Source organism: Penicillium canescens (genome assembly GCF_028828765.1).
Source record: "Penicillium canescens strain IBT 15451 chromosome Unknown utg000006l_segment0_segment0, whole genome shotgun sequence".
Taxonomy (NCBI): Eukaryota; Fungi; Ascomycota; class Eurotiomycetes; order Eurotiales; family Aspergillaceae; genus Penicillium; species Penicillium canescens.
In genome coordinates this window covers 1,117,819-1,143,665 of record NW_026703968.1, presented here as the reverse complement: position 1 = coordinate 1,143,665, position 25,847 = coordinate 1,117,819, and the positions used below count along the sequence as shown (strand labels likewise).

Sequence of the window (25,847 nt, the reverse complement as noted above, 5' to 3'; positions counted from 1 at the left end):
GTCATGTAGATCGTGTTACGGTCACGGCGAAAAATAGATACCTCCAGAAACGGGGTTATCTGTGTCACCTGTGTAGCTTCAACCAGCAATCAATACCATCTTTGGACTGTACTGATAGATTCATACTCCGATATTTTCAATTGAATCTGAAGGCGCGGAGTATGATGACACCAAGTGGAGCTATCTGAGGTGGAAGATCGGCCACAGAAGTATTTATGGAACATGTCGTACAGCTACTGTTCATATATGTGATCAGGCTGTGCCAGCTGAGGAACTCAAGAGTTTGCATGAGGTTAAGGTCAGAGCTACATTATATGGGAAAAGAGGTGAAGGGGGACTTGTCAAGGTGGAAAAGGAAAGAAAGACGAGTGGCAGGATCGAGGACCCAGAATGACATCAGGCCAGTTGTTCTGAGTCAACCCTTGAGGGGGTTGGGGATCGAGGGTTAGGGCCTAACGTTTGGGGCTGTAAGGGCCACAAACCGCCTAAATTCCAGGCGTGATCCAGGCGTAGAGCCCCCGAATCGCCTCGCGATCACCATGGTAATTTCCCCTCGGGCGGAGCTCTCTGACTGGGCTAGTCCCACACCGCCTCTCCTGTCCCTTTCCATCTCCTTCTCTTCTCTCACCTCTCCTCTTTCCTTCTCCCAAAAGACAAAACTCTTTCAACCCATCTTCTTTTCACTTGGTATCTAGGGCACGAAGCTACCCTGCCACTCCTCGCGTCAAGAATTCCTCAGCTCAGGCCAATTTCATCAATCCCCGACACTTTCCATCCTCAACCTTACCTCAAGATGTCTGTCGATGCACTTGCTGACAGCGTGGCTGCGACCACGGTGACCGATAAGCCCGAGACCAACGGCGCTGCCCCTGCTCAGGCAGCTGATGCTGCGGCTGCCAGTGCGGATGAAGGTCGTCGTCTCTACATTGGAAACCTCGCATACGCGACCACCGAGGAGGAGCTCAAGCAGTTCTTCAAGGACTACACCATGTGAGTGATAGACACATCCTGACACATGCAGGATTCCCCGGACAAACATTAAACGCGTGCATGTGTTTATTTTGGATTCCTGACTCATTCTCCCTTCAGCGAGACCACCTCGATCCCGGTGAACCCCCGCACCAACCGCCCGGTCGGCTATGCTTTTGTGGACATTGCCACTGCTTCTGAGGCTGCTGCTGCGATAGAGGCCCTCTCTGGCAAGGAGATCCTCTCGCGCAAGGTCTCTGTGCAGCTCGCCCGCAAGCCTGAGCCCGCCGAGGCCAAGGAGGGTGCTGCCAGCGGTGGTGAGGGTGCTAGTGGCGCCGAGGGCCGCAAGCGTACTGGTGGCCGTGGTCGTGGCCGTGGCCGTGCCCGCGGTCGTGGCGGCCGTACTGGCCGTAGCCGAACTGTAAGTGATCTCGATCGACTCTCAGAGTCATTTTGGAACAAATTCTCATCATGGAACCAGGGACAGGATGGCCAGGCAGATACCGAGCCTGCTGCCGGTGAGGCTCCTCTCGCCGAGGCCACCAACGACAACGATGCTGGCTCCGAAGCTGGCAAGAACAAGGCTCGCGCAGCTCGCCCCCAGAAGCAGCGTGGCCCTCCCGATGATGGCATTCCCTCCAAGACTAAGGTCATGGTTGCTAACCTCCCCTACGACCTGACTGAGGACAAGGTGGGTTACACTATCTAATTACGCTCCACGTTATTTTGTCTGACCCCTTACAGCTCAAGGAGATCTTCGCCGACTACCAGCCTGTCTCCGCCAAGGTCGCCCTGCGTCCCATTCCCCGCTTCATGATCAAGAAGCTCCAGGCTCGCAACGAGCGCCGCAAGACCCGTGGTTTCGGCTTCGTCAACCTTGCATCCGAGGAGCTCCAGGCCAAGGCTGTCAGCGAGATGAACGGTAAGGACATCGATGGTCGCGTTATCGCCGTCAAGGTCGCTATCGACAGCCCCGGAAAGGAGGATGACGTTGATGCTGCCGCCGAGAAGTTCGAGGAGTCTGCTCCTGCCCCCCAGGAGAACGTCGCTCCTGCCACCACCGAGGCTTAAATGCCTGATTTCTAACGACCAACCGAGGTCTTTGTTGATTCACTTTGGGCTTGGGAGGGGAACGGGGAGCACAACAGAGGAAAGTATGGATATGATGATGGTGTCATGGACTAAAATCCAGACTACCGTGAATATCTTAGCTGGTTATAGGAGCGATGGGGGATTTTATGACATTTTTTTTTAACGGGCCATGGACTATCCATGCTGGGGACCGTCTTTGCTGATGCGATCTCCATCCTTAACGACTTTTTTTTTTGCCTTCTGTATTGTATCTTAGCACACATTTACTAAATGATGACGATCTGCCACCTGGCACGAGGAGAAAGTAGTATGTAGAATGGAATTTATAACTTTAGTATAAGTAGGACTCGGTTGGGGGGAATGATTCGGGGACTAAGTCGGGGCGACCCCAGGGCCTTGCCGATCAGAGGCAAAAAACATAGAACTGTCTCACTCAATTGATTTCCTTTTCCCGAGCCAATTGCATTGTCTTTGCTTCTTTGATACATTCCTTGAATTCCTACGCGACTCTATCAACCCGAGAAAAAGGGGTACCCTCCATCGCCGAGTGTCGAGTCAACGCCTTAGCGCACGTCATTGGAATCGCTTCAGTCCGGTTTTGTATATTCATCCAAGATGTCTCGCATGTGGGAGGTCGACCCAGAGACGAGGACAAAGGTGCTACCCAGCAAGCTCTCACATCGCAACGGCCCAAAGGCCACTGACACACGAGCCACAGCTCCTCCAAATCTCCAAGACGAACGGAAACGACAAGTGCTGCGACTGCGGCGCCCCCTCGCCTCAATGGGTAAGAAACACCCCATCCAACCCATTCCTCTGATCTCCCCAGAGAGACAAGACAAGACAAGAAAAGGGCAAAATCCAGAAACCCCATCACCACCCCGCAACCACACTCACAAACATACTCGCTAACCCTGCGCCCAACCGGGCAAAAACAAACAGGCCTCCCCAAAATTCGGCACATTCATCTGCCTCAATTGCGCCGGCATCCACCGCGGCCTAGGCGTGCATATCTCCTTCGTCCGCTCAATCACCATGGACGCCTTTAAGAACGCCGAGATCCAGCGCATGGAACTAGGAGGCAACGAGCCCTGGAAGACTTTCTACGACGCCCACCCCATCCCCGTCTCTGAGGGTCGCACCTTCGAAGACTCCACAATCAAAGAGCGCTACGACAGTGAATCCGGCGAGGAGTGGAAGGAGCGCTTATCGTGTAAGGTCGAGGGCCGCGAATATGTCCAAGGCCAGGAGAAGAAGAATAACGATAACAATACGATGCGGTCGAACACGCCTATGAGTTTGAGTGGTGCGCGTGCTGGATCAGGATCACCGGCTGCGTCGTCTATTCGTTCTGATGGACAGCGGGGTGCTGGCGCTGGTGCTAGTGGGGGCAAGAAAGAGCAGAATGAGGCGTACTTTGCGAAGTTGGGGTCTGATAATGCTTCGCGCTCGGATAATCTGCCTCCGTCGCAGGGTGGCAAGTTTACTGGGTTTGGGGGTGGTATGCCTGCGCCGTCTGCTAGTGAGAAGCGGTCTTCGACGTTTGGGGGTTTTGGCGGATGGGGTGGTGGCGGCGGTCAATTCGAGGATCTTCAGAAGGATCCTATGGGCACACTCACTAAGGGCTTTGGGTGGTTTACTTCTACTGTTGGGAAGGGTGCTAAGCAGGTTAATGATTCTTATCTGCAGCCTACGGCTAAACAGGTATGTGTGGTGCTTCTAGTGGTGGCGGTGGTGGTGTCTGGTTTGTTTTCATTTGATATACAGGATGACTTACGAGTTGGGTTTAGTTGGCTGAATCCGACTTTGCGGCTCAAGCGCGTATTCACGCCTCGACCTTGGGTCAGAATCTGCAGACTGGAGTGCGCGGTGCGGCTGATCAGTTCAACAAATTCGTCGAAGGGGACGATGGACGAGGTGAATACCAACGCACTCGCGTGGAACCTGAACGCCGGGATTTCTGGGATGATTTCTCGTCTCTAGGCTCGCAGGAGCCGGCCGGCCATCGCCGCAGTGGATCACAACGGTCTCAACGATCTGATGTTGTTGGTACTGCTGCTCTCCGGAAGGGCCCTACGACGTCGTCGTTGGCTAACTCAACGCCTGCTTCTGCTGGTGCTGAACATGGAGATGGTACTACAGCTGCATCGACCGGTAAAGGGAAGGACGAATGGGATGATAACTGGTAGTATCTAGGCATCTAGGAGCATTTGTTTCTATTTGTTTGTGGGCTGGTTTGTGGGTACCATGTCGTTATGCCTGGTGTTGTTATTCTTCTTATTTGTGTCTCTACTCTTTACTTGCCTCATACATATACCTTGTTAGGATCTTCCTCTTTGAGAGAGTGGGGTTCAGATGCAGACTTGTTTTACTTTGTCCCTTGGCCCGGTATCAATTAGAGTGTGGCGATGGAAGGGAATGTGGCCAGTAGTTAGATCTAATGTTTGTATAGTGACGAGAACGCTGCGAAATGAGATAATGTACAAGACTTTCCAAGATTTGGTGGTTGAGCCGGTGATTTCATAGCCCAGGCTAATAAGCCAGGTCCAGGGAAGAGCCAAAAGAATCAGAATCCGCCTCTCAACTCCGCAAGAACGGCCTTCTGTCGCTGAGAAGACATGTTTTCAAACCGATCAACGCTCATGACAAAAGTGCCTCGGCCGGCAGTCAAACTACGCAGATGCTTTAAGTACCCAACCATCTCCTTAAGCGGCACCTTAGCAGTGATAGTACGCGGCCGAGCAGTAGAGACGGGGATCTCAACACCAACAGAAGGAGTCTCGAATGGGTCCGGCGGCGCATAAACACGGTTCGGATCAATGGGAGGCAGCTGCTCTTCCTCAAGCGCAGACTGAGAAGTCGGCGACGCATCCGTCCCTGGCAAAGGTACTTCCTCATCGAGAGAAATAATATGTCCACCACGCGAAGACGAAATATCGTGCACAACAGAACCGAGACTGGCCTCGTCCACGCTGATGATCACGTTCATCACCGGCTCCATCATCGTAGTGCCGGCGCCAGCTTGCACATCCTTCAACGCGGCGGCGGTGGCTTGCCTTGCCGCGGCGGAGAGGGCAGAGGCTGTTGTCTCATTGCCGAACAGGTGGGAAGTTGGGTCGATGGTGAGTGTGACTTGGGTATTATGCATTGGGAAAATGAATTGCGGGCCACGAGCAAGGGCTGCCATGGCACCGTTTTGAACGGCTGTGCGGAACGTAACTAGGTCCATTCCTGGCGGGAGGAATGGGCTGGTTCCTTCATCGTGCGAGTGTTCGATCTGCAGACCTGGGGCGCGGATGATGATCTGGTTGCCGTCGTACGTCTCGACGAGGAGAGTGTCGTGGTCGACTTCTTCGGGCGAGGCGTCTTCATCTAGTGGCTCGACTACTGCCATGCAGCCTGCTTTGCCCTTGCGACCGGCGACCTCTTTGTCGAAGATCTTGGTTATGGGGTTAGATGCGCCGAGTGCTGATTCACGGTATCCGATCTCAATGCGGCCCATTGAGGCCTTGGCCTTGAGGTCGTTAATCAATCGATCGCGCGCGATCTCGAGATGCAGTTCTCCCATGCCGCTGAGGAGGGTCTGGCCTGATTCTTCATCCATGGTAACGTGCAGACTGGGGTCTTCACGTAGGAGGAGTGCTAGAGATTCTTGCATTCGCTTTTCTTCACTTAGGCTGTGAGGTTCAACGCTGGTGAAGAATACTGGTGGTGGGACTGCAATTGGTCGCAGCTGGAGACTGGTGAGTGGCTCTGGGGGCGTGGCTTTGTTTCCTGCGTATGATACGAGGGTATCACCAGTTCGGGTTTGTTTGAGTCCGACTACCACTCCAATGTGCCCAGCGGGAATCGAGTCCACTTCCACCGCATCGTTGGCATACATCTTGAGTAGACGTGGAGCACGCTCAGATAGATGCAGGTTTGTGTTGAAGAGTAGGCTGTTGCGGTCTAATGAGCCGGAATACACTCGCACATAGACCAGAACTCCGCGCTTCGGATCGTTGACCACCTTGAATGCCAATGCGCAGCTTTGAAGTTTAGAGATTGCATCCTTGGAGTCGGATTGCAATGCTGATTTCTTCTTCTTGTGTTGCTTGCCTTTGGATGGCACAGCGGCCTGCTCACTCTGCTCAACGATCAGGTCTCCAGACAATAGTCTCCGCAGACCACCCTTGACGCCGCCTATGCTGACCTCTGGGTCTGGGGCTTCCGGTGGACTGGGCAGAAGGTTCACGATAGAATCCAACAACGGCTGGACTCCCATGTTCCGGAAACTGGCACCTGCAAAGAGGGGAACGATCCGGCTGCTCTGATCCAACACACAGCGGCGCAGACTCTCGATGATATCAGCTGACGAAACTGCAAGATGATCTTCATCGCATTCGAAGAACTTCTCTACAATGGCCTCATCCTGCTCGCTGAGCAATTCAACCAATGCAATGCGTGCACGCCGCAATTCTTGTGCCAAAGACGGCTCATCGGCCTCGAGCTGTTGAAGATCAGCCATCTTCACAGCACGGCCATCCTCCCCTTCCTTCCATCTCAGTCCCTGGAGGTGAATTGCATCTGCTACTCCGACAAATGGACCATTGCCACCCTGGAACCATGGGATTTGGCACACTGCCGGATAGACACCCAAGCGAGAGCTGACTTCTCGCACCGTGCGACCAAAAGCGGCTCCATCACGGTCGAGCTTGTTGACATAGATGACTCGAGGAATTTTATACGTGCTTGCCTGGTTCCAGACCTGCTCTGTCTGCGCCTCAATACCAGCGACACCATCCAAGATGCAGACTGCACCATCGAGAATGCGTAGAGAGCGCATGACTTCAAACGTGAAGTCTGCATGGCCAGGGGTATCAATCAGATTTATAGTGTGCGGAGATGCAGAGCGCGGAATTGGTGCACCATCGGCCCCAGTTTGCTGAAGTGTTGATCCATCTACCTCTCCAGGAGGCCAATGGAAGGTGATGGCAGCCGATTGAATGGTAATACCACGCGCACGCTCAGCTGGAAGAAAATCAGTTACTGTTGACCCTTCGTCCACATCACCGATACGCCTAGTGAAGCCGCTGTAGAATAACATGCGTTCGGTGGTGGTGGTCTTGCCAGCATCGATATGGGCGATAATGCCAATATTTCGGGTTCGATCCAAAGTTTCGGTCTGCCATGTTGCAGGAGTCGTCGAGAAGTCTCGGAGATGCGTGTAGTTGGACCGGAGACCCTTGAGTGAGGAGCACGTATTTTTGCTCGCAATATTGGTTTGCCTTTTATACAAGTTGGAGCTCATACAGCGCATCCCCTGGGGGAAGCGCAACAATGGAGCCGCGACCATTCCAAGGGAAAGTGTGCATGCACTAAGGAAAATCAAGGTTGATTATGTAGAGACAGCATTGAGTGTATGTAATCCTTGGTATAACAGAAGGGCAAAGCAAAGAAAAGCAAAACGCAAAGCGGACTGGAGATCGCGAGGCTTGGCGCACGCATTCCTCCGTACGTAGCTGCGACCTTGACCTCTCTCCACATCGTGTCTCTTCCAAGATTCTCTTTTGTTTCTCTTCTCCCGGTAATATGCGAGTCTAAAAGCACAGTGTTCTTTCAACTCTACGTCCTAAGCTGTACAGGGTATGTCCCTGACTCATGGAGCTAGCTGGCCGTTGCTGTGGGGGTCTGATCTCCAGCCATTTAATACTGACGCCTACCATGATTAGTAGCTCCCCCTTGTCAGCGACACTCCCTACATCGACTATTTACCAAGATGGATTACTCCGCCATTACCAACGACCCTGACCACCCCACCGATGGCTCACCCTGGGGTTCGCCGCGCGCTGAGCGAGGTGCCTTCCCCACCTCCAACAATGACATCCCGTCCTCTCCTTTACCAGGCCAGGAGCAATCCGCGGAGGACGCAGGTAGGGGCCAAATTGAGGAGCCACAATCTCCCGACCTCTCTGCTCGGCTCCAGAGCGCACAATTAGGAGACCCGGACTATGCCGAGGGACATTCCCCATTCGCTGCGCAGTCTCCAAATGCCCAGCAACAATCACCTTCCCCCGCACAGTACCAGGCCGGCGCAAGACAAGCCCCACGGCCGCAGGCTCCCTTCTACAAGATCCAGGGCAAAATCACAGGCCTGGAGAGGACCGGCAAGAAGGACCCTATTCTCCGGTTCGATGTCCACGTACGTCTACCCCGTAGGCTGTCCCATGCATTCTCAATGGCTAATTTCCATTCCTATTATTGCAGACCAATATCCCCAAGTTCCGCACGACCCAGTACCGTGATGTGCGCCGTACCCACTCCGAATTCGTTAAGCTTGCCGAACACTTGGTCTCCGCCAACCCCGAAGCTCTGGTCCCCGCTGTTCCGTCGCCTGTAACCCCTGCAGGTGCAGGCACGGAGGAAGATGAGATTCGAGTCAAATCGGCTATGCAGCGGTGGCTCAATTGCGTATTGAACAATGAAGTCCTTATCCAGGATGACGAGGTTGTGCTATTCGTGGAGAGCGACTTTGGCTATAGCCCCGTACTACGGATGAAGCAGCCGGCAACCGGTGTGCGACGCAAGATGCTGAAGCAGTTTGCGCCACCTCCAGATGATACACCTGAGCTGCAGGCTGCTCGTCCCACCGCGAAGATGTTCTACCTGGGATCAATGGATACGAGCCACAAGGTTGATCGCGTGGTCAAGGCCCGCCGTGGTATGTCAATTGATGTTTCTTCGCTGCTCTTGTCTTATGTTTGATCCTAATTGAAACTGACTGTTTAAGGTTTGGGATTGGCTGAGGCCGATTTCGGCGTGAAGCTCGGTCAGATGCACGTGCAAGAGACCCATCCCGGCTTGGGTGCAGCTTACCGCAAGCTCGGCAAGATTGTCCAGACTGTAGGCGATTATCACGCTGTTCAAGCTACTGCGGAGGCTACTACATTGGGAGAGCCATTGAACTACCATTCCTCCGACGCCTTCATTGTGAAGGAAACCCTGACCAATCGACACATTCTGCTCCGGGAACTACTCCAGGCCCAACAGAATGCTCGAAGCAAACGCGCTGCGGCTGACCGTTTGAAGGTCAGCTCATCGGTTCGTCCCGACAAGGTAGATGAAGCCATCAACTCCCTTGAGGAGGCCCAGAACCACGAGGACTACTTGACCAAGCGCACCCAGCGTGTGACCTCAAACCTCCTTCAGGAGAAGCGCCGCTGGTTTGACCGAACCACACAGGACCTTCTATTCAGTCTGCGCGAGTACACTCTCCGCCAGATCGAAGCCGAGCGCCGTACTCTGGCAACCCTGGAGAGCGTTCGACCTGATATACGTGCAATTGACGCTTCCGGGGGTCTGAGCCGGTTGGGTCGCGAGTCTCATCCTGCTGTGCGTCGGGCCAACATGTCCTCGAGTCAAGGTCCCAAGGGTGACTCTTGGAGCGGTGTTCCTCGTCGCAACGACAACATTGGCCGCAGCATGAGCGGCAGCTTTACCTCACCTTCTCTTGCTGATGATGACGATGAAACAAACGGTCAGGGCTCTGGTAAGGGACGCAACCGCGCCCCTAGCCAGGTTGGCTCGATCCCGGAGGAAGACGATGACCGTCTTGATGCGCGCAACGCAGCTAGTCGGCTAGCCACCAGCACATTCTGATCGGGTTCCCGGTATTCAACGAGTCTGTACATGTAACCCCGGGCACGAACTTGTGATTCCCCTCTCTGTTTCCTTAAACCTTTTCGTGTCCTTGTCCCGTTATGTTATCTAAGCCTATGAACAATCTGTCTTTTTTCAGCCTCGAATGCTTCAATTTCTTATAGTGGATACCTGTTCAGCTGCTATATATACTCTTTCTACAATAGCACACTCCGAATACCATCCTGCTACACTTTATGATAATCCGCCCACTCATCCCACCTCTTCGCCCCATCCTCCGGCAGATGATACCAGGACGCCTTCTCTTGGAGAAAAATGTGATGACTCGGTAGCGGGATCTGTGTCTCCCCTTCAGCAAGCGTCCCCGCAGCCACATCAATACTCGTCGGATCACGATCGAGGATCATGGTGATAATGGAGCCACAACGTGGACAAAAACTGCGTGTGGCAGTGTCTGTGGCCCGCCACTCAGTCGGCTTGGTGGTCCATTTGATATCGTCGGCTGAGAAAGGCGCCCAGGTCTGGTATGGTGCTCCGGCTTGTTTGCGGCAGGTTGTGCAGTGGCAGTTGACTAGATAGGTTGGAGGCTTGGAGGTCGTGTAAGTAATGTATCGACAGGCGCAGCTACCGGATGCCATGGTGATCTGATAATGTGTAGATTGTAGACTGTAGGATGAAGGAAGTGGAAGTGGAATGTTCGTGTAGTACCCGGGCCTGACATCATGCGGGGCAAGCTCTATAGAGAGTCCGTCAGATTGTGAGTTTTATATGATATTTTGCTTTTTACTTGAGATGCGGAGACTATGTGTGAAAGAGTTGCAGCTTCTGGGGGTTTCTAGCAGGATTCTGTCCAGGATTAACGTCAATCCCCCACTTGGTTCCATCTCGGGGCTACTTGCTAAGATGGGTTGATTTCAAAGCATGTGTTAATAGCAGTGAAATACTTCGGATCCTGCCTCTCTTTTTCCTTCTTCACTCACTATCTCTTTATCATTCTTCCAATTTAAACATGGCTCCCAAAGTATTCATGTAAGTCGCCTTCGCACAGAAAGCCGAGCTCTCAATCTGATAGTCAACACAGCACTGGCGCTACTGGCTACATCGGCGGTGACGGTTTGTTCGCCATTGCCAGCGCCCATCCCGATTGGCAATTCTCTGCTCTAGTCCGCAGTCAGGAAAAATCTGCCCAGGTCACCAGCAAATATCCACAGATTCGCACCGTGATCGGTGACCTGGACTCATCTGATTTGATTGAAGAGGAAGTGAAGAATGCCGACATCGTCTTCCGTATGTTTACCAAGGCCCCCATATCTGCAGTTCAAGAAGGTTAACGTTTAACCTCTAGACTTCGCCGATTGTGATCATGTTGCCGCGGCGAAGGCCATTGCTAAGGGCGCTCAGCATCACGCACCCGAACGTCCATTGTGGCTAATCCACACCTCCGGCACAGGTATCTTGACAATCGAGGACCAACGCGCGGGTACATACGGCATCGAGCGCCCTAAGCAGTACAATGATTGGGAAGGTGTGAGCGAGCTTATCAACCTCCCTTCGGATGCTTTCCACCGTAACGTGGACGAGATCATCCTCGGCACTGGCCTGCAAAACTCCGCCAGTGTGAAGGTCGCAGTCGTCTGCCCACCTACTATCTACGGCCCCGGTCGTGGACCTGGAAATACCAAGAGTATCCAAGCATACCTTCTCAGCGCCGCTGTACTCAAGCGTAAGCAGGGCTTTCTTGTTGGTAAGGGCGAGAATGTCTGGCACCAGGTCCACGTTCAGGACCTGAGCGATGTTTACTTGGCTTTGGGTGAGGCTGCCTCTGAGGGTGGTGGCAAGGCTACTTGGAACGACGAGGGTTACTACCTCGCTGAGAATGGGTCTTTTGTTTGGGGTGATATCCAAAGGGCGGTTGCGCAGTCTGCCTTTGAGAAGAAGCTTATTTCGAGTCCTGATGTTGAATCTTTAGATGCAGCTCAGACCACAGAGGTGTTTGTTGCTGGAAAATATGCTTGGGGATCTAACTCCCGTGGTATATCGCTGCGTGCCCGCAAGCTGTTCGGTTGGAACCCTCAGAAGCCTAAGTTGATTGAGCTCATTCCTGAGATTGTCGAGAATGAGGCTAAGGCTCTTGGACTGCTGTGAGACCTGGAACCTAATTTTATGGCTACTATTATGTGTAATGAACTGGATTTAAACTGTTGATAAGGACTAGTTATGTTTAGAAACTTGCATGCAGGCCACTGAACCTGATGTATGGGGACATTTTGTTCCTGATCTACTCTATACTCGCGGATATACATTGGACTATTTGTAGAAAACCATGGTTTTGCAACTGATTGTAGTTAAATGCTGAATCAATGGTTATGCAAGGGCCAATAGGAAATAATTACTCCAAATTATAATTATACGTAGATTGAAGTGAAGTGATTTGAGGCGATTTGAATGGGTGAATGGGGTCGACACCTCAGGCAGTCCAGAGCCTCTTAGTCGGACCGAAGCTTCATCGATCACCAAGTTTCATCTTCATCTTCTGCGCCTTTAACTTTCCCTCCACCTTCTTTTTCATAAGATCTCTCTTGCTGGTACGCTTTCTTATATGCATGCTTTGCCTTGTATTTTCCATCTCTGCCACTCATTTCAATCGCTAACACTTGTCTGTCTTGCAAGATCAACCCCATGAGTTGCAACCTCCCGACATCCCGTCCCACCGTCTCAACCCCTCGCGTCTAAACTGGATACCAACATGGCGCCCGGGCATGGTGGAAAGCGGAAGCGCGGTGAACGCTCGTATTCTGGCGACTCAGCAAGCAATGACAACTTGAGACCTTCTCCCCATCGCCCTGGTACACTGAACATGGCGCATCACCCTCCCAACTCTGGACACCAGTCTCCTTCTCCTCGCGAGCAGAACGACTCGCGCGATAGATCCCGCCGACAATCGCATCGCAGCCGGGCTGGTTCCCGCCGCGGGTCTCATGATAGTCAGAATTTTTCCAACTCACAGCACAAAGAACTGAACGCCATGTCTCCTCCGCCCATCACCCAGTCCAAGGAGACCGCCGAACCCACACAGCAAAACGGCGAGCCCAGTTCGCTCCACCCTACTCCCTCCCCTGCGCCCAATACCCCGGCCTCGCAGGCGCATCACAACCCTCCATCTCGTGCTGGATCAGAGCCTGTCCCCCGCGCACCTTCCGCCCCACCGCCTCCCTACGACTACGAGTTTGTTACCGACAATGCCGTCCAGGAATGGACAGCGACAGGCAAGCAGGATGTGGTGGAGCAAGGAACCGAAGCTCGTCTCCAGCAGGACCTGCCCAGACTCGCAGCTGTCTACCAAGAGCTTCTTCGGTCTGCGATTTACGGTCGACTGTCGCCCTCGGATGCCGGTACCGTTGTTAAAGAGATTATTGGCCAAAAAGCTGCCTCCCAGGATGTGGACATGGAAGCCAACAGTGAGAAAGCTTCGACTGATGAACTCGACCCGCGCTCTTTGTTCCTTGATACCCTTTCGATCATGACCGATGCCGATACCTCAAACCCTGCCCTCAAGCCGCTTGTTTTCGCGACTGGAATTAGTCCTTCTTTGATGCGCCTTCAGCTCGATACCCCGTTGTTGCAGTCTTTGGGATTGGTCCGCGAAACTTTTGCGCGCATGGGTATTCGCAAGCAGACAAACCTACTCTACAGACAGTCAAACTATAATCTTCTCCGCGAAGAGTCTGAAGGATACTCAAAACTTCTCACCGAGCTGTTCACCACAAGCAACAATGAGCCTCCATCGAGCGAAGTGGTCGAGGAGACGTTCGAGCGAGTGAAGGCGATGATCGGCGCATTTGATATGGATGTTGGCCGTGTTCTGGATGTAACACTGGATGTGTTTGCCGCGGTTCTCGTCAAGCAATACCGCTTCTTTGTGAAGCTATTGAGAGCTAGCTCGTGGTGGCCCAAGGAGGACATTTTCCAAAGCCTCGACGAGGGCCGTCGACACTCTGGTATCCCGAACTGGGCACTCCCTGGATCATCCGGCTGGGTCACCACCGAGGAGGAACGAGCAGCTATCATGCAGTCAAATGAACAGCGCGATCATCAGTTCTGGGATAGAGTGAGGGAGGTTGGTATTCGTGCCTTCTTTGAAATTGGCCGCAAACCGATCTCAGAGACAGAAAAACAAAAGTCTCTCGCAGAAACCAATGGCTCAACTTTCGAAGAGGATGTTACACGATCATGGCTCGAGGAGACAGGCACGATGCCACCAAAGGGCAACCGGGTTGCGGCTCAGCTTCTTGGCTTCAAACTGCGATTCTACTCTTCTTCGGCTCGAACCAAATCTGATGTGCTCCCTGATAACTTGATCTACCTCGCGGCTCTGCTTATCAAAGTAGGGTTCATCTCCCTTCGCGATCTCTATGCGCACCTCTGGCGACCCGACGACTCCATGGACACTTTGAAGACCGAGAAGTTGGCAGAGAAAGCCGAGAGAGTGAAGGCTGGCCGACCAGGTGGTGGAACGAACGCTTTGATGATGGCCGGTGCTTTGTCGGACGACACAGTCCCTCTTCCCCGTTTGCGTGACTCGGAACCACGGCTGTCAACCCCTGCCAAAGATCAAGAAGCCGACAAGCAAGGCGCATCCAAAACAGATGACGACTTACCGGATCCCTCAGACCAGAAAGTGCTACTTCTCAAGAGTCTTCTCGCCATCGGAGCCATTCCTGAATCTCTCTTTGTGATCAGTAAATTCCCTTGGTTGATGGAAGCATATCCCGAGCTACCTGAATTCATCCATCGTATCCTCCACCACTCATTGAACAAGGTTTACGTCCAATTCCGACCGTCATTTATCTCCGGCGACTTTCCAGGGCAGCAATATCAAGTGACATCTGATCAGAGCGGATTTGCCAAGGGCCAGATCGGGCTTGCGGCTCCACCCCCGAGACGAACCTTGCGCTGGGCTCAACTGGATAAGGAAGACACAAACGATGGCACTGATTATCGATTTTACTGGGACGACTGGGCCGACAACATCCCCATCTGCCAGTCCGTCGACGATGTCTTTGCCCTTTGCTCATCCTTCCTGAACCTTTCTGGCCACAAGATCGGACAAGACGCGTGCCTTCTGGCGAAACTTGTCCGAATTGGCAAAGGAAGCTTGATCCAGGATGGATCTGAACAGAACAAATCCCGTTGGCGCGACCTTTGCAAGCGTTTGCTCCTGCCCGCTGTTAGTCTGACCAAGGCTAACCCTGGTGTGGTTAATGAGGTTTTCGAGCTCATCAGTTTCTTCCCCCGTGATGTTCGATACAACATGTACGCAGAGTGGTATTCGGGACAGACATCTCGTTTGCCTGACATCAAGGAGGCCTTCGATCAGGCCAGAGCAGAGACCAAAGACACTCTCAAGCGTCTCAGCAAGACGAACATCCGTCCCATGGCCCGCGCATTAGCTAAGATTGCATATGCCAACCCCGGAATCGTCATCAATGTCGCCATTAGCCAAATTGAGTCTTACGAGAACCTCATCGAAGTTGTGGTCGAGTGTGCCCGCTATTTCACTTATCTCGGCTACGATACCCTGTCCTGGGCACTTGTCAACTCGCTTGGCCAGAAGGGACGCAGTCGTGTCCAAGAGAGTGGTCTCTTGACTAGTCGCTGGCTGAACGCCTTATCCGCATTCGCCGGCCGCACCTACAAGAGGTACTCCATCATGGACCCCACACCAGTTCTTCAGTATGTCGTTGAACAACTGCGACAGAACAATTCAACCGATCTTATCGTGTTGGAGCAGTTGATCAGCTCCATGGCTGGAATCATCACGGACAACAATTTCAACGACGCTCAAATCCAGGCCATGGCCGGTGGAGATGTTTTGCAATCCCAGACCATTTTGCAGCTTCTGGATAAGCGTCACGAGTCGAAAACCACATCCAAGCGTTTGCTGAAGTCATTGACCCACAATAGACTCGCTGGTCAGTTGTTGGTTGCCATTGCTCAAGAACGGTTGACTTGTGTCTTCAAGGAAACGTCGTCGGAGCTTAAACTACTTGGCAACATCTTTGATGAGATCCATCGCATTCTCACGCAGTACCTGGACTTGCTTCGCAGCAACTTGTCTGTTGATGAGTTTGACTCTTTCGTGCCGGACTTGTCATCACTCATTAAGGAATTTGGAATCCAGCCAGAGATCGCCTTCTGGATTCGTCGTACTAGCATTTCTCGGAAGATCACCGACATTGAAGAAGCGAAGCAACTGGAAGCCTCAACCGTCGGTGATGCTACGCCCAAGCCGAATGGCGACAGCAAGATGGATACCACCGAGGACGGAGAAACGCCCGCAAAGCCTGATGAAGCCTCTGCAGACACCGCCATGGATGTCGACAAGGACGAGTCAGGAAACCTTGTCACGACTGAGGGTGCTGATTCTACTCCTGCTCCTGTCGTGAATGCTGAGCCCTTAGCTGCAAACCCGGTCATGCAAGAGCTGATTGATAATGTCAAATCTTCTCTGCCTGTTGAGACGTGGGAGACCATTGGTGCTCACTTCTATGCAACATTCTGGCAGCTTGCTCTCTACGATCTTCACATTCCTCAGAAATCCTATGAGGATGAGATCGACCGTCTCAAACGACGAGTGGTTTCAATCAACAACGACCGGTCTGACCCCAGCACTGCAGGCACAACACGAAGGGAGGCCTCGAAAAAGAACCTCACTCAACTGCAGGAACGCATTCTGGAGGAGAACAAGAATCATCTGAAGGCATATGGACAGACTCGCTCCAGGCTGCAAAAGGAGAAGGACCGCTGGTTCGCCGGCATGCGCCTTAAGCATGACTCTTTGAATGTTGCCTTGTTAGAGCAATGTTTCATTCCTCGGCTTCTCTTGTCACCTCTTGATGCCTTCTTCTGTTTCAAGATGTTGAAGTTCCTGCACAGCTCGGGCACTCCTAACTTCCGGACCGTTGGTCTTCTCGACCAGCTCTTCCGCGAGCATAGACTCACGGCGCTCATTTTCCTATGTACTTCTAAGGAGGCGGATAACCTTGGTCGCTTCTTGAATGAGGTCTTGCGTGATCTCTCTAGATGGCATGCTGACAAAGCCGTTTACGAGAAGGAGGCCTTTGGCACCAAGAGAGACCTTCCTGGCTTCGCTAAGAATGTTGACCCTGAAGGTGTACCAGTCATGTTCTTGGAGTTTGAGGACTTCCGCCGTCTTCTATACAAATGGCACCGATTGTTCTCCAACGCCCTCAAGAGTTGCCTCAGCGGAGGCGAATACATGCACATTCGAAACGCAATCAGTGTTCTGAAGGCTGTTGTCCAACACTTCCCTGCCGTGAACTGGATCGGTCGAGATATGCTGAACTGTGTCAACAATTTGAGCAAGAACGACGAGCGTGATGACGTGAAGATTCCCGCAGCCTCGTTGATTGGTGACCTCAACCGACGAGAGAAGAAGTGGATGTTGCCACAAGCTTTCAACATGGTCAAGGCCGCCGATGCCCAGGCCCACTCCGGTTCTCAGCATCCTGCTACACCAACACTGAATGCCGCAGCCCCAGAGTTCAACCCTACCCGAACCTCAGAGTAAGTACCGATTTTAGAGAATCTGCAGATGTTCGCGATGTCTAACTGTCGATTATTAGCCCTGCTACGAACCAGGAACATACTGGCAAGACTGAAGTTGAGGATGGTGAGATCGAGGATGCAAAGATGACCGATGTTGGTGCAGGAAAGGCGAGCGACGAGAACAAGATGGCTAGTACATCCTCTCGAGCTGGATCCACCACACCTTCCGTAGCTGGCATCGATGCTCACCTGGATGCTCCGTCTGACCAACCACCTGTGCGCTCACGACCAAACTCTCGGGCGCCCGATTCGGGGCGTCAGCCTGATATTCGCTCGCAAGTCCACCCTCCCACTCGTCCTCCGCCCCGTCACGACGGAAGATTGCCTCCGCGCCCCGAGGGAGTGGATGACCGACGAGATAGACATTCCGACTTCAACCCCCGCAGTCGACATGGACCCGGCCCTGACCGCTCGTTTGATGGCCCTGGTAGCGACAATCGAGTCCATGGGCGTCTTAATGAGCGTGATCGCGATTACCCTGTCCGGCCTCCTCCAGATGATCTTATGCGTGGACCATCCCGCGATGGTCGACCTCTCCGTGAGAATGGCTGGCCTATGGATCGCCCAGCCCGCATGCGTGGACCTAATGATTCGTTCCATGGACGCGATGCTCTTGCACGCGGAGAACTCTTGCCTGACCACAACGACCGCCCTATTGATGGTCCTCGGCGTGGGGACCCATCTAGACCGGACAAGGATGCTCGCAGACCGTATCCCTCCCGCCCTCAATCACCTCCTAGACCAGCTAACTTGCCCAACCGCCCCGAGAGACCCATTCCCGTCGATGACCGCAGAGCTCCCAATTTCTCTCAGCCTCCCCGTCACGACGAACTCCCCAGGGGCCCCCGAATGGACCGACATGTAGATGCAAAAGACCCTGGCCCAGGTCCTGACATGAATCATGGTCGTCTTCGACAGCCGGAACCCACACCTGATATCCCGGCTGGTCCACGAGGAAGACGTGGCGGCGGCCGCAATGCTTCCGGACAAGTGCCTCCAATGTCAAGCTCAAACAACGGTCCACCACCCACCGCAGAACGCCAGACACCTACAGGTCCTGGTCGGCAGGGTGGCCGTGACGCCCCAGAACAACCATCCAGTTCGCAGCCCGCAGGCCCCGCTAATGCCGCAGGCGTTCACCCAGATCGCCTCAGGAACCTCGTTAATGAGCCTGCAACTTCTGGTGCTCCTCCCTCTGGTCCTCGCAGTGGAGCAGGCCCGCAACAACCACCCCGAGGGCCCGCTGGTCAAGGATTTGGTGGAGACCGCGGCCGCAGCGATAAACGGTTCGCGGGCCTAAACAACATGCTTCAGCAATCTGGTGGCACTGGTGGTGATCGCGGCGGTAACCCCCCGCCTGTTCGCGGACGAGGCGGACATCGCCAGTCAAGCGGGATGAACGCACCTCCCCCCGACAGCCCAGCAGGTCCCTCAGGGGATCAATCTGGCAGTCGACCTAACGGTGGCCGGGTCGCTGACCTCCTTGATGATCCCGCTCCCGAATCAGTCCGCTCTGGACGAACTGGCGATCGTAACCGTGAGCCAGATGTTGATCGCGCAAAGGAGTCGGAGCGCCGCGAGGACAGCACCAACAACAGCAGCCGCCGTCGTGATGGCCGTGGTCGTGACCGCGAACGCAGCCGCCGCAGCGATGTAGGTGGTGCTCCCCCCGTGACGAAAAGGACCGCAATGCCGAACCTCGCGAGAACCTGCGCCGGGTTCAGAGCTCCCGCGAGGAGCTGCGCCGCCGAGATCGACGTGACCGACCCGACGGATCCTCAGAGATGACTGGCCCAACTCCCAGTGACAACATCGCCCCTGAAGCTGAGGGTCGTCTGCGTCCTCCCTCTTCCATGGGCGCGCCACCACCCCCACCGCCCCCTCCTCCACCCCTGCCTGAAGGAAACGACCGCCGGTTTAACTCTGGCGGCGACCGGGGTAACCGGTCCGAGCACCGACATCGCGAGCGTGAGCGCCGCAGTGACCGACGTGACCGCGAACACCGCGAAGGCGGCGGTGGTAGCGGCGGCTCTGGACACCGTAAGCGCGGTCGCCAAGGTCCCGACGACAACATTGGTGAAAATGGACCCCGTGGCATGCGCATGGGAACCGATAACAAGCGCCCTCGTCGAGGAGCGTGATGGGTTTACCTTGGTACCCGAAAGGAATAAGGGAACCTTGCTTTTCTGTTTGCTCTATTGATTCCGATTTCGTTTGACACTCTTGACTACCAATTTCCTTTCTGTATTTTTGCATTCTGCCTGGTGTTTGGGGATAATTCACTTCACTTCTCTACATGTACTTTCTTCTTAACCATATGAACACCGTAACGGGAATGCAATATTCATGAATTTATTGCCTAATCTCTTCCATCATACTCTAGGATCTACGTCAAGGATCTCAAATATCGCAACTACAAGCATATCCGATACTCCGCGTATACAAAGCAACCGCAGGCACGGCGGGCCGACATCCGGACTTACTGTAGTTTTGTCCCCAGAGATCCTGTCGGTTAAACCTCGGGCTCGCCAGGACCTCCGTGGCTCTTTGAGAGACCGCAAGGCTATCATTTGCCTGATCTAGTTTTATCTGATATGGCGATCATTATTGGGTTTGTGAGGTGCGCACAACTCCACCAGCTTCCCCGCCTGCACGGTTTCGCATGCAATTGCACGTTTTGGCCTCTTTGTCGACTATAAGACTGCTTGCGAAAGACCGTTGGATTCCAAACTTGTATCTTATTCTTGTCCAGCTTTGCACTGGAGGTGACTCGAGAGATTGGCCTTCTACCGCTGTCGGCTGCCTGCTTACTATTTACTAGCTTGGAACAACCTTGGAAGCAGGACATTGAGACTTGAACTTCTTTTATCTGAGCTCTGGACTGTGTTGAACAAGCCCGCTGAGCAGTAAATATCGAATTCCAAGCATATAGCGACATCGAGACACCAAGATAAAGAGACCTCATTACATCATGGCTCGCATTGACGTCGAAAAGGCCATTGAAGAGCTGACGCTCGGAGAAAAGGTCGACCTCACAGCTGGTAAAGACAATTCCCAATGCCAATCACATCCAAGACCCTCATCGTTACCAATGCTAACCATCCACAGGTCAAGATTTCTGGCACACGGCCTCCATCCCACGCCTAAACATCCCCGCCCTACGGATGTCCGATGGGCCCAACGGCGTACGCGGCACACGCTTCTTCAACGGCATCCCAGCAGCTTGTTTCCCATGCGCAACAGCCCTAGGTGCAACCTGGGACGCGGAGCTCCTCTCCGAAGTAGGCTCACTAATGGGTGACGAAGCGATCGCCAAGGGCACGCACATTGTGCTCGGGCCGACAATCAACATCCAGCGATCGCCCCTAGGCGGACGTGGCTTCGAGTCTTTCTCGGAAGATGGAGTCCTTTCTGGAACCCTGGCTGGCCATTTCTGCAAGGCTATGCAGGGCAAGGGCGTGGCTGCTACGCTTAAGCACTTTGTCTGCAATGACCAGGAGCACGAGCGCATGGCGGTTAGTAGCATTCTGACTGATCGGGCGCTGCGTGAGATCTATTTGATGCCGTTTCAGTTGGCTATGCGGATTTGTCGCTCTGCTTGTGTTATGACGGCTTATAATAAGATTAATGGGACTCATGTTAGTGAGAATAAGCTTATTATTGATGATATCTTGCGCAAGGAGTGGGGGTGGGATGGTGTTGTTATGAGTGATTGGTGAGCTGATTCGCCTTGTTCTATGGTTTGGTGTTGATGCTGATGTTCCAATAGGTTCGGTACTTATAGTACCTCCGATGCTATCAATGCCGGTCTCGACATTGAGATGCCTGGCAAAACCCGTTGGAGAGGCCAGGCTCTTGCGCACGCTGTTTCTTCCAACAAGATTGCCCAGTTCAAGCTTGATGAGCGTGTGCGCAATGTTCTCAACCTCGTTAACTGGGTTGAGCCTCTGGGTATCCCTGAGGGAGCGTCTGAGAAGGCTCTTAACCGACCAGAAGACCAGGCTCTCATGCGCCGTGCTGCTGCCGAGTCTGTTGTGCTCATGAAGAACGAGGGTAACATTCTTCCTCTCAAGAAAGATGGGTCTCTATTGGTCATTGGTCCCAATGCTAGAATTGCCTCGTACTGCGGTGGCGGTTCGGCATCTTTGGCGCCATACTATACCGTCACTCCATTCGACGGTGTCTCCGCCAAGAGCAAGGGTGAGGTCAAATTCAGCCAGGGTGTGTACTCTCACAAGGAACTGCCGCTCCTAGGGCCGCTTTTGAAAACAGCAGATGGCAAGCCCGGCTTCACTTTCAAGGTTTACAATGAGCACCCCAGCTCTGGCGCTGACCGCCAGGTCGTCGATGAGTTACATCTGCTCGATTCCACCGGTTTCTTGATGGACTACGTCAACCCTAAGATCAAGTCGATGACCTACTACGTTGACATGGAGGGTTCCTTCACCCCAGAGGAGAGCGGCGTGTACGACTTCGGAGTAACAGTCGTTGGCACAGGCCAACTCCTCATCGACGACGAAATCGTCGTCGACAACACCAAGAACCAAAAGCAAGGCTCCGCCTTCTTCGGCACAGCCACCGTTGAAGAGCGCGGCACCAAAGAGCTCAAGGCTGGTCAGACTTACAAGATAGTCTTCCAATTCGGCACCGCCCCAACCTCAGACCTCGACACCCGCGGCATCGTCGCCTTCGGCCCAGGCGGCTTCCGCTTCGGCGCCAGCCGTCAAGTCAGCCAAGAAGAACTTATCGCCAACGCCGTCGAACAAGCCAAGACCGCAGAGCAAGTCGTCATCTTCGCAGGCTTGACCCTAGAATGGGAAACCGAAGGCCACGACCGTGAACACATGGACCTACCCCCCGGCAGCGACGAACTCATCACCCGCGTGCTGGACGCCAACCCCAACGCCGTGGTCGTCCTTCAATCGGGTACGCCGGTAACCATGCCCTGGGAACCCAAAGCCAAATCCCTCGTGCAAGCCTGGTTCGGCGGTAACGAATGCGGCAACGGCATTGCAGACGTCCTCTACGGCGACGTCAACCCCTCCGCTAAACTCCCAATCACATTCCCTCGCCGTCTACAAGATAACCCCTCCTACCTGAACTTCCGATCCGAGCGTGGCCGCGTCCTCTACGGCGAGGACATCTACGTCGGCTACCGATTCTTCGAGAAGAGTGACGTCGCGCCGGGCTTTGCATTCGGCCATGGGCTGTCATACACTTCATTCTCCCGCTCTGATCTTTCCATCGAGACTGTGCCCGAGCAACCCAAGTACGCCGAATCCGGTGAACCAATTACTGCCTCTGTGACTGTAACAAACACGGGCTCAGTGGTTGGTGCCGAGATCGTACAGTTGTGGATCGTACCCCCAAGACGGATGTCGGTCGTCCGGTGCGCGAGCTGAAGGCTTTTAAGAAGGTTTTCCTTCAGCCTGGGGAGTCGAAGACTGTGCGGCTTGTTGTTGAGAAGAAGCTTGCTACGAGTTGGTGGGATGAGGAGCGGGATCAGTGGATTTCTGAGAAGGGGACGTACGGGGCTTTGGTTACTGGTACTGGGCCTGAGGAGCTGCGTAGTGAGTTTGATGTCGGGAAGACGAGGTTCTGGCTTGGTCTATAATTTGTATTGGGATTTATTGGGATTCGATGGTTTGGATGTCTTTTTATAGTGTGATTGTCTTGTGAGCGATGCTATTTTGGGATGTGGATAGATTGGCTTAGGCTTGGTATGTGTGGATTTCATGAGGCTCTTTATGAGTTATGAAGTAATTTGCCAATGAGGATTGCAGATATAATCATCTTTAAGAACTGCGCACTGCGCACTAATTCGCTAAGCGTAGTAATACCTACAACGTTAGGCGTAAGTGATAGGGTAGTCTCTCCGTGTGCCTGTTCACACCACCTAAATGGTCCAAAAATCAGATAGTTACTCGATTTACCAACCCACTCTAACTTCATGTCATCTGAAACATATAAGTTGACAGGAGTATGTATGTTTACGGAGTCTTAGACTTGCCAAATGGCTTTGAGCTGCATGTAACCGCCCGTATGAAAGCGCTAAGATCATGAGTCCCACCTACAGTACATGTAGAAGAACTCCAGCGCTAAGAGAGATTGATTGATGAGATTTCACAGTGTCGAACATATCAAATTCCGTATTTCTGAAACAAATCCCAAATAATCCAACTAAGCGCTAATAAGTAAAAGAAAGAATAAAAGGGTATCTACATGAAGCATACGGACATCTATCAAAACAAAAAAACACCACACCTACACATAAACCCCAGCTAAAAGACGACGACAAGAAAAAGGGAAAAAAAAAACCAGCAAACGCTCCAGTCAAAGCCAAATACAATCCTCATAAAAATATTCCAATTCAAACCCTAACATTCACCCTCCTTCCTCCTTCCCCTAAACCCAGCCAACTTCCTCAACAAAAACTGCGCCTTCTCCCTCCTCCGCCGCGGTTGCAGACTAGGAACAACGACCGAATAAGCAGCCTCCTGATGCTTGAACTCATCAACAGGACACAAAGATGAAGAATAAGACAGATCCCGACTTGACACAGCCCCAGCACCAATGTACCACTGGACGGGATATCCGTCGCGACTTTCATCCCCGCTTGTCGATACACTCCCCCAACGCCCTTCTCCATTCCTGGCCAATGAAGCCTCGCCGTAGACGCTCGGGTCTCGACTTTCCCAGATATTCTTCGTGAGCCATTCGGGCGAATCGATGATTTGGAAGGCCGCGGCATTGCAACTGTAAAAGCGGCCGGAAGTGTTTTCCTTTTTAGATGCCTTTGCTTTTTCTTTCTGTTTTTCTTCTTCGGCGAGACGTTGGATGCCTTTGCTGGCGCGGAGCCAGGTCATACCTTCTTCGCCGAGACAAGGTTGAGACGGTGTGTCAGTTTCTTCGGTGATGGGGGAGGTGGTGGTTTTGATCTCGGTTTCGGAAACGGAAATCGTTGCCGTTGACAGTTCTTTTATGTTTTGGGCGTTTTCGATTATCGGGCTGGGCGGTGTTGTTTGTCCGGATCGCCATTCGTCGTTGGCTTGGTCGGGACTGTAGGGGAATGGGACTGGACTTGAGGAGCGCGAGCGCCCGAGGCTTAGTGGGTAGTCTGGTTGGATGCTGCCGCGGTCTGCGAAACTTTGGATTAGACTCTCGCCGCGGGAGCGAGAGGCTCTTTCTGATGTTGGGCTGTGGGGTGGTGAGATGGAGGATCGTTTGTTGTAGAATCTGGCTGAAGCTTCGGTGCCTGAGACGCTGTTCCCGTATGGTCTGCCTGTTTTCTTGGGGGAGTGGAAGCTCACGCCGATGCCTGAATCGTGCGGCTGGGTGTCGACATCTGTCGCAGACTCGAGCGGTTTGGGAGGTGAGAGAAGGGCATTCTGGTTTAGAGACGAGGATATTTCGGCGCTGGACTGCCTAGCGGCCTTTCTCCCTGTCCAGTTGGGCACGGCACTTTGATACGACAGGCCGATGGGGATACCACGATCGATGCTGTGGGATAGTAGGGCGCATGCGTGCTTGATATCAAGCACGAGGTCTTCATCGATATGCTGGCGCTCAATAAATGGCGATGCAGGGCGAAAGAACCCTGGCTCATCTGTGAAGTTGTAGCACCTGCTGGCATCAGTGCTGTCCCACATTGTGTTTTCTCCGTATGTTGGAGATTCGGGATTCGTTGCTGAGCGAGGCCGACTGCTGCAGGGACTGACTTCAGCGGAAGGGACCATCGTGCATGAGCGGTATCGTGTCGATCTGCTTCGGGTGAAGGTGAGACGACGCCGCATTTTGGTTGCTTTTGCTGATAGTTTGCGCTCCATCTTGGCGATATAGAGTGTTTGGGTTTGTTTGTTTATTCTCCGAGAGTGTCTCACAGGGAATATTAGATGTGATAGATACGGGATATAGACAGATAGACGAGATAGAGAATAGAGAATAAAGTATAGAGAGTGAGGTCAAGGGGAGAACGAGTGGGCAAACAATGAGAACGACCTGGCCACGGCGATTATTCTCGACTCAGAATGCTCCAAGGGATCCCAATCGACAAGATCCCAACGCTCAAGTAATTTCCCAAGATATGTGTGATGTCAATAGCAATTATTGCAGTTGCAGTGTAGTAGGCAGGGACCCGTTGTCAGTGCAACTGGCTGGTATGCGGGGAGAAGAATGTGGAAGAAAGAATTGCATTATAAGAGAGACGGAGTAATTAAAGAGAAATGTCTTAGCTTTATGGGCATTCCCATTAGTACCTTTAGCCCCCGGTTAGAAGAGATAGGCTGAAATAGAGGAAGATACACCTGTGACGCCTAACCCCATTAGCTTGCAGCAGGATAAGCGATCAAACAACTCAGTGGTCCCCTCCAGAACTTAGGGCTGGATCGGCACATCAAGCGCCCTCCAATCCGCCCCCTAAGGACTCCATTTATCACGGAGGTCAAGCCACTTTAGAGATAGCGAGACCCAAAATGGTTCAGATCACCAGCTGGTATCAAGTCTAGACTTAACTGTTAGTT

The 25,847-nt window shown here is 53.1% G+C and overlaps 9 protein-coding genes across 9 annotated transcripts; 6 read left to right on the top strand and 3 right to left on the bottom strand.

Annotated features, from left to right (window-relative positions):
• Positions 1–793: 793 nt before the first annotated feature.
• Positions 794–2,040, top strand: N7446_009382 (uncharacterized protein; the record flags this gene model as incomplete). The annotated part of the gene is made up of 4 exons (XM_058518127.1): positions 794–990; positions 1,090–1,390; positions 1,451–1,660; positions 1,714–2,040. 4 exons carry the CDS (start codon positions 794–796, stop codon positions 2,038–2,040), a joined length of 1,035 nt encoding a protein of 344 aa, XP_058368915.1.
• Positions 2,041–2,472: 432 nt separating this feature from the next.
• Positions 2,473–4,366, top strand: N7446_009381 (GTPase-activating protein GCS1). The gene is made up of 4 exons (XM_058518126.1): positions 2,473–2,718; positions 2,780–2,848; positions 3,004–3,765; positions 3,852–4,366. Exons 1-4 carry the CDS (start codon positions 2,677–2,679, stop codon positions 4,248–4,250), a joined length of 1,272 nt encoding a protein of 423 aa, XP_058368914.1. The 5' UTR covers positions 2,473–2,676; the 3' UTR covers positions 4,251–4,366.
• Positions 4,367–4,627: 261 nt separating this feature from the next.
• N7446_009380 (mitochondrial elongation factor MEF2) lies at positions 4,628–7,396 on the bottom strand (the record flags this gene model as incomplete). The annotated part of the gene is made up of 1 exon (XM_058518125.1): positions 4,628–7,396. One exon carries the CDS (start codon positions 7,394–7,396, stop codon positions 4,628–4,630), a length of 2,769 nt encoding a protein of 922 aa, XP_058368913.1.
• A 423-nt stretch (positions 7,397–7,819) lies between these two features.
• Positions 7,820–9,699, top strand: N7446_009379 (retromer subunit VPS17; the record flags this gene model as incomplete). Its single annotated transcript, XM_058518124.1, has 3 exons — positions 7,820–8,242; positions 8,308–8,761; positions 8,831–9,699. The coding sequence occupies 3 exons, from the start codon at positions 7,820–7,822 to the stop codon at positions 9,697–9,699; spliced, it is 1,746 nt and encodes a 581-aa protein (XP_058368912.1).
• A 227-nt stretch (positions 9,700–9,926) lies between these two features.
• On the bottom strand, positions 9,927–10,337 carry N7446_009378 (GFA family protein; the record flags this gene model as incomplete). The annotated part of the gene is made up of 1 exon (XM_058518123.1): positions 9,927–10,337. One exon carries the CDS (start codon positions 10,335–10,337, stop codon positions 9,927–9,929), a length of 411 nt encoding a protein of 136 aa, XP_058368911.1.
• A 371-nt stretch (positions 10,338–10,708) lies between these two features.
• On the top strand, positions 10,709–11,844 carry N7446_009377 (putative nucleoside-diphosphate-sugar epimerase; the record flags this gene model as incomplete). Its single annotated transcript, XM_058518122.1, has 3 exons — positions 10,709–10,728; positions 10,781–10,986; positions 11,045–11,844. 3 exons carry the CDS (start codon positions 10,709–10,711, stop codon positions 11,842–11,844), a joined length of 1,026 nt encoding a protein of 341 aa, XP_058368910.1.
• Positions 11,845–12,445: 601 nt separating this feature from the next.
• N7446_009376 (putative THO complex component (Rlr1)) lies at positions 12,446–19,469 on the top strand (the record flags this gene model as incomplete). Its single annotated transcript, XM_058518121.1, has 3 exons — positions 12,446–17,286; positions 17,346–18,981; positions 19,053–19,469. 3 exons carry the CDS (start codon positions 12,446–12,448, stop codon positions 19,467–19,469), a joined length of 6,894 nt encoding a protein of 2,297 aa, XP_058368909.1.
• Positions 19,470–20,213: 744 nt separating this feature from the next.
• Positions 20,214–22,942, top strand: N7446_009375 (beta-glucosidase; the record flags this gene model as incomplete). Its single annotated transcript, XM_058518120.1, is given in 4 exon segments — positions 20,214–20,369; positions 20,437–21,043; positions 21,098–22,688; positions 22,700–22,942. The coding sequence occupies 4 exon segments, from the start codon at positions 20,300–20,302 to the stop codon at positions 22,940–22,942; spliced, it is 2,511 nt and encodes an 836-aa protein (XP_058368908.1). The 5' UTR covers positions 20,214–20,299.
• A 763-nt stretch (positions 22,943–23,705) lies between these two features.
• N7446_009374 (uncharacterized protein) lies at positions 23,706–25,154 on the bottom strand (the record flags this gene model as incomplete). Its single annotated transcript, XM_058518119.1, has 1 exon — positions 23,706–25,154. One exon carries the CDS (start codon positions 25,152–25,154, stop codon positions 23,706–23,708), a length of 1,449 nt encoding a protein of 482 aa, XP_058368907.1.
• Positions 25,155–25,847: the final 693 nt, after the last annotated feature.

Coding starts and splice junctions, on each gene's coding strand:
- N7446_009381 (XM_058518126.1), top strand. CDS start 2,677: ATGTCTCGCATGTGGGAGGTCGACCCAGAGACGAGGACAAAG. Junction 2,719..2,779: donor ACCCAGAGACGAGGACAAAG/GTGCTACCCAGC, acceptor CACGAGCCACAG/CTCCTCCAAATCTCCAAGAC. Junction 3,766..3,851: donor TGCAGCCTACGGCTAAACAG/GTATGTGTGGTG, acceptor AGTTGGGTTTAG/TTGGCTGAATCCGACTTTGC.